Source organism: Echinococcus granulosus (genome assembly GCF_000524195.1).
Source record: "Echinococcus granulosus chromosome Unknown EG_S00016, whole genome shotgun sequence".
NCBI lineage: Eukaryota > Metazoa > Platyhelminthes > Cestoda > Cyclophyllidea > Taeniidae > Echinococcus > Echinococcus granulosus.
The window spans coordinates 1,347,073-1,354,365 of record NW_020170396.1 but is presented as its reverse complement, the minus strand read 5'-3'; the positions used below and the strand labels follow the sequence as shown (position 1 = coordinate 1,354,365).

The 7,293-nt window shown below is 39.0% G+C and overlaps 1 protein-coding gene across 1 annotated transcript; it reads right to left on the bottom strand. All coding sequences in view use genetic code 11, as the record gives it.

The window, feature by feature from the left end:
• Window positions 1–5,665: 5,665 nt before the first annotated feature.
• EGR_03271 (hypothetical protein) lies at window positions 5,666–6,941 on the bottom strand (the record flags this gene model as incomplete). Its single annotated transcript, XM_024492520.1, has 3 exons — window positions 5,666–5,743; window positions 6,619–6,705; window positions 6,888–6,941. The coding sequence occupies 3 exons, from the start codon at window positions 6,939–6,941 to the stop codon at window positions 5,666–5,668; spliced, it is 219 nt and encodes a 72-aa protein (XP_024353194.1).
• Between the last annotated feature and the right edge of the window lie 352 nt (window positions 6,942–7,293).

Here is a 7,293-nt window from a genome sequence, read left to right as displayed (position 1 = left end):
GGTGATTGACATCACGTTGAGCTATAAAGAGTAAAATGGATAAACTAATTTCTATATGGTGCTGAAATACAAAGAGAGGACTTGGCTTATCGAGCCACCCATTTGGAGATAAATGCCTTGGACGGCGGAAACGGCAACATTTGCTACCAATCAACAAAATGATATCTTAGCTCAAAATTTGTAAAAGCACTACACTCACCTACCTTCTTTCGCCAACTTAATGCGGCATAAATGCACGCTCGTATAGCATGTCCCATGGTCAAATTCAGTTCAACCAATCACAACTATGGGTTTGTAGCAGCTCTGGTGTGATTGGTTCATTTCCAACACGCCAAGCAGAAGCTTTTCAATTGGTTCATTCGTCAACTGGGTAATTCTTTAAGTATGGCTTTGAACTGCCTTCCGGGTTGACCCCATTTTGGGACATCGTGTCTAGGGCACAGTTCCAGAGAGCTGTTTTGTGGCTTGCATGACTTTCCCTATAGATTAGCTAGTGAAACTGATACAATAAACTGTCTGATGTAAATTTATGCCCAATCACCTGCACTGACATTAGACACATCTTCGCTGAGATGTCTGTGCTTCAGTTCTGCGATGTTTCCTCCATTACGTCATGCACTGCGTCATCCATTTTTTGCCTATTTTAAACACCGCATGTCCTGGCTTTCGGACAGGCGCATCAATTCCTGTGTAGAAACTGTAGCTAGTACGTTACCTCTTTATTAATTCGTAAACGCCTTAAAAACGTGAAAAGCCCATGATCTGTAGCAAGAATGCCCTTTACATTTGTACAGGATAGTGGTTAGGCTTAAGCTCTACCTTCATTACTATGGTAGGGGTCTAAACTCATTTTGCCGAACCCAAAGGAAAGGAGTACTCCGGTGACACCTTGACATTGTTAACCCACAATTTTGGTCGCCATCGGATCTAAAAGTCCAATCATACTGAATTTTCAGGGGGATTTTTAGAATGCATTGCTTTGACTCTTGTTTTAATGCATTGTATGCTTTATAATGCGCTAAATATCCTATCCAGGCTCATATCCGACAGGGGTTTAACTAACTCCTGTATCTTTCAAATTTTAAGATGCGTGTTTACCAGTCTAGTACTTTCTTATTTATGCATCAAATAAAGCATTCCCCTCCCACTGCCTGCTTGGGCACCGCAGCTTTGGTTTTCTTCAGACTGTTAACTGATTGTAGTAAATAGAAGCAAATTTACTAGACGAGGAAAAAGGTCGCAACAAAATGTACTTCAGAGCAAAATCATAAACAAAGGTGTCGGAAACGGGTTCAGGAAAGTGCGCTTCGTGTAACGACACCACACCTAGTGATGTAGTGCAATCAAATCACCAATTTCTGGTATAGCACCTTATCATACATAATTTATGTACGCCCTAAAAAAAGGGCGATGATTCTATAAAGGTGCTGTATTTTTTAATTTGTCGCCTTAGTCAAAACGATGCAGTTTTTCGGGGAATTCTAAATACTTCGCTTGTAAGAAACCCTTTACTAAAAAGGTGTTATTGGAGACGGCCATTTGACAAAATCTTCTTTCCTAGTTTTTAAAAAAACTAGCTTTTCAACAAAAACGAGCAGGAAGATTACAAAGAACTTCTCATAGAGCTTTCTGAAAGGCTTGATGTATATAAAGCTTGTTTGGTGAACATTATCACTGGATAGTCAATCAGAATAAGAGAAGTGATTACGAAAAAGAAAAGCCCAGCTTTCTTTGGTTGCGTTTCTTATGAACAAAAAACATGTGATTGTGCTCATAGCGAGAGAGTGAGAGCGTGAACTTTTGAACCATTGCCTGTTGTTGGGGTTATAATGGTTTTTGTGATCGGAGGCAATCAATCAGGACATGACACAAATTAGAGAGAGCAGGCAGGACGATTGACGATCTTTTGGCATTTCTAATAAAAAAAGGAAAAATAAATTAATACATTTCAGCTGGTTTCCATGATCTACAGAATGAAATAGACAAATAAGCGGCGTGCCCTGTTCAACTTTTAAATCATATTTGGTTAAACGAGAAATCGTGCAATACAATGACCTCCTGGTATTGTAACCATGTATATTGTAGTGATGTTACTAGTTTGACATGACCTCGAAAGTAGGTGGCTGAAAAAGTCAAGCAAGGGTAGCTGTGATTGACTTGATTTCATAGTGTGCGTAAAATAGAAACAGCCAACAAATTTGCGATAGAATAGACAGTTTACTCGGGAATTATCGAGAATTCTCATTTCCATACAGACATACAAATGGTTTTCTGTAGACTTTTTGTATCAATTCTAAAGCTCCCTCGTCGCGTCTCAGTGCCGAGGATGTTTCCACTGACGTTTTTTTCATTGTTCATTTCAAGTTGTTACTCACGTTGCTAAGTTACCTCCTATGATTTATTTCAGTCAACCTTATTTCCGGCAGCAAATTCCCTCTGCAGTTCCTTTGTGCTTTTCTCCAAAGTGGAGAATGTTTTCGCTTAATAGAGGTATAGCTAAAGGCGACTCAATGTCATAGCATACTACCGGGTGTGGGAGTTGGCCCAAATTCGCCCGTTTCGTCCTGGGCATTTTGATATCTCAATACCAAAAACAAACCCATTTTTAGTAAAGGATTAAGACATTTAAACCTTATGTTAAATTCTTTAAATTACGTCTATCATTAAAACATTAAAATCATTGGCATTTCAAGTTATAGCCTATACAAAACTTAGGAATAAATCCATTTTTGTGAATGAGTAAATTAGGAAAGATCTGATGTGGTTAAAGCTAAATGTTGCATTTTAATGAGTTTGATGTGCAGCAACTATTCTTTCAAAAATGGTAATTGAATTTGATTGCAAGAATTCCAGTGCAAAAATACCTCATTTTTGAGGTCTGTTAACGGCAAAAGGCTCGAATGCTTAGCGTAACACGGTACCGCAGTAGGTAAAACAGAAATAATGTGAATAAAATTTAAAGGAAAGTGCGAAGGAGGTGTGAGACAATGAAAGGGATCCCAAGTTCTCTTGCCCAAAATTTGAGGTAATGACAATATTATGCGGAAATTAAATGGCTTGTATGTACAAAAAGGAATGATATATTAAAACTTCTGTCTTTAAACATATGGCAGGCAAAATTGTAATTGACACTTCATCTAGTTACCTAAATAATAGCCTACTCAACTTAATCTGCTAAATGATTTCTAAAAAAGAAAGAGTAATTTCGGTGATTAAAACATCGTAAATTTATACCATAGTAGGAAGATAAAATTCAGCAAATTAAAGTAGATCGGACGCGTAAAACTAATTTTGCATGAACAACCGTACCCTTATGGATGAAACAAATCTTAGTGAGTAAAATGCTCCTGCGTTGATATTTCGTGTGACTATCTACTTTAACTGCTTAAATTTTTTGTCCTTCGTGGGTTGCTCTGCCGCTGTAAGACACGATAGTCCGGCCATGCGAATAGCTTCCTAGGCATACCTTAGCTGCTAATGGGCCTCAACTCGACTTTTAAAGACTCGAGGAGCTACGTTGATGCTTATAGCAAGCGAACCATCATCCAAGTAATTATTAATTCTGATTTCGATGGCACTTTGTGAAATTCAAACTTCACAGAATAGCAGCATCCACGACAACTCACCATTGCACTATTAGAATGGTATCTAACTAACAACTCCCAACTAATCCTTCGAGATAAAAGCTACTTATGAAACAAGGACAAGTTGAAACGGGCTGCAATTCTCTAATTGGATTTTTCCAAAATTACAAATTACAATTCGTTAATCACTAGCATATGAAACAATAGCTTTTATGTAAAATAAATGTAATGGGGTAAGTTGAAGGTGAGCTTACGAGTAAAGTTACAGCGAGTAGAATAAGTAACTGGATTAGATTTGTGCAATGTCGTATGAAGGCAGCTCGACGAAAAAGAAAATATCTTTTGCGCACATATACAGCCCACATGAGATAAAATGATGAAAATCAAAATGTGAGAAGGTTTGCACTTGGAAATAAACAAAGAATGGGGTTTGAAATACGATGGTGGTTAATAAAGATGCACTTTGATGTGATGGCGAAAACTAAGTAAGGTCTCCACTCGCGCCATTTGCTCTTTGCCATTAATTTGAGGGCAATAAAAGTTGGTTAAACATCACTATTGACTCCAAATAACAAATGCCTTTTTTAGATTTTAACAAAGCACCTGATGTGACAATTAATGCTTTCAAACGTGTTTAACCTACACGATTTCCGATTGCATATTGTAGGAGGTGGATCAGGGCAAACATTTTCAAGAGACCGCAGCCAATGGGTATGGTATCAGCAAAGCAAGAAAGTCCTCAAAACCCATACATCTTCGGGCAAAATCTTAAAAATTGTCAAATCCTATGGTTTAGTTTGGGGACATTACCGACTCTCCTGTCATAAGAACAGTCCGATTTTAAGTGGAGTTAATTCAGAAACCAAAAGACATCATTGATCCTACTTGTACGCACTACTTTAATCCACAATGATCAGTTTGCTAAATAACTTTGTACTTCTGATAGAGCTTTAGCTTTAAGAATGAGTATTTCTTTTATAAACTAGAGATTATACACGTAAGCTTAGATCCCGTAGAGATCCCAATCGACAAGACATCAACGCACACCCCTACCGCCGACAGGTACGAGTAATCAAGAGTTTCCAACACGTGCGCAGGAGAGACGGCGGTTTAAGTCTCGCCTGTTTATGGCGTTGATTAACCTTGGACCTTGCCAATCAGGAGGGAATGAGGGGATTAGTCATAGAAGTGGCAGGCATCACCAGCACTTTTGTTTAGTAAGATATTAAATCTAGCCAAAAAATGTAGGGAATATGCAATTCCGTCGAGGAAATTTTCCCATCATGTACCGTCGTACATAAATAATATGTGCAAAGAGAGAAGTTGGCTCGTTGAGTACATAATGTTATGCAAGGAAGTGCGTTCCACATTGCATGCACTGGTAATACATTTGCCGGGTGTTTTTTGTGCCTCTTCACACAGGGATCACACTTTGCTGCTTGAGATACGCGCAACGCATTGAAGAAGGTGAGACTCGTTTAACTTAGGAATATCTCTGACCCTTCCCCAAAGCTCCACTTTTGTACCAAAAGAACTTGTGTTTTAAATAATTCTGTGTTGAGGTAATAGTTTGCCAGCTGAACCTTTTCCTTCTTGTTTAAAGACAAATTCTAAGTGCCTTGAGTGGCGTAACTGAGGAGTTCAGTGAACCATAAAGCATGATGAAGTCGTAAAATTGTTGCTTAAATTAAATCCAGCCGCAAGATCACAGTGGATGTGCATTCCTGATATAATTGGAATGAGGCTAATAAACGAGGTCCTAAAAATGAAAACGTCCGAATCTTTTGAAATGTAGAGAATCCTATGTTTAAAAAATGAAAGAAGCTAGGCTATAGATGCCGTATGAAAATTTGTAAGGACAAAATCCTAAGAAGTCAATCACTTAAACGCATAATGACACCCAAGTCTAAAGATCTTAGTCGTTTGATCACAGGAATGCAATTTAACCGAGCTAACTTTCTGAGGGCGTGAGTCACGACGCCTTACGTGAGTAATTATTTGCAGCTCCCCGAGTCTTCCCAAAAGATTAAAAAAAGGCATTATGCTCTAAGGGGGAAAGACACTGCCGACGTACAGAAGGGCTAGGAAAGGGGATGGCCACAGGCACGGCTCAGAGACCATGGCGTCGAGCGGAAGTATAAAGGTGGCGCCTCAGGTGGCTAAGGAAACAAAACGGAGATTTAAACAAATGATCACAGCATTTCATATCAGCTAGCGAAATCACCTGCTTGTGGACGCCGTGTTCTTGATTCACAAGTGATGCTGCACTGGTAGTAAACGAATCTTAAACAGTGTTTACCGAAAGTAGCTGTTTGGTAGTGAGAGAAGGCGAGCACTAAAGAAAAAAAAGAAACCAATTAATCCGTTTTTTGATTGATCTAAGAAACGGCTCCTGACTTTGACTCTTATAATCAAGGCTCTAGGTAAGATCCATCTTCACGTATATTACTTTCGATTTGTTAGTGCAAGTTAAATTGTAAAAAATAAACCTCAATTTTCGCATTACTTGAATTAGCGGCCCAATATGTGTAAAAAAGACAGTTGATTTCGAATAAGATTTTAGTAAAAGTCTTAAAGAAAATATGATATCCGAGTTGACTTAGTACAGCCAGTTGGGAGAGGACACAAAGATTTGACTTTGCAGAAAAGTCATAAAAAGGGGAATTAAGTACACCGAAGGGTAGTAATTACTGTTTTGGTATTCGTACTAATGGAAAGGAGCATTTTATGTCTCTTTGCAGGCTACAGAATTAGCTTTCGGTTAAAAGCGTTCTAAGCATTTTGCACATTTACACAAAACATGACTGTTAGAAGCATGAGGAGGGATACGATGCCTAGTAAAAACATTTAGTAGTGTCAAAAATGAACGACGTCATGAAATGGGGTTGCACATAATAGACACGGAAGAGCTATGCAATAAAATTTTCCTTGTGACGGATGGAACAAATAGTGGAGTGAAAGATAACCGTGCGAAGGTTGAGCCACTGGTACCAAAAGTGCTGTGAACTCATGACCGTGATTGGCTGAACTTTACTTTGACCACGATTTGCACCGATTCTGCTGACATTTCTGCTCTGCGTGGCCAGGAAGTGGTGAAGGGGGTGATTGACATCACGTTGAGCTATAAAGAGTAAAATGGATAAACTAATTTCTATATGGTGCTGAAATACAAAGAGAGGACTTGGCTTATCGAGCCACCCATTTGGAGATAAATGCCTTGGACGGCGGAAACGGCAACATTTGCTACCAATCAACAAAATGATATCTTAGCTCAAAATTTGTAAAAGCACTACACTCACCTACCTTCTTTCGCCAACTTAATGCGGCATAAATGCACGCTCGTATAGCATGTCCCATGGTCAAATTCAGTTCAACCAATCACAACTATGGGTTTGTAGCAGCTCTGGTGTGATTGGTTCATTTCCAACACGCCAAGCAGAAGCTTTTCAATTGGTTCATTCGTCAACTGGGTAATTCTTTAAGTATGGCTTTGAACTGCCTTCCGGGTTGACCCCATTTTGGGACATCGTGTCTAGGGCACAGTTCCAGAGAGCTGTTTTGTGGCTTGCATGACTTTCCCTATAGATTAGCTAGTGAAACTGATACAATAAACTGTCTGATGTAAATTTATGCCCAATCACCTGCACTGACATTAGACACATCTTCGCTGAGATGTCTGTGCTTCAGTTCTGCGATGTTTCCTCCATTA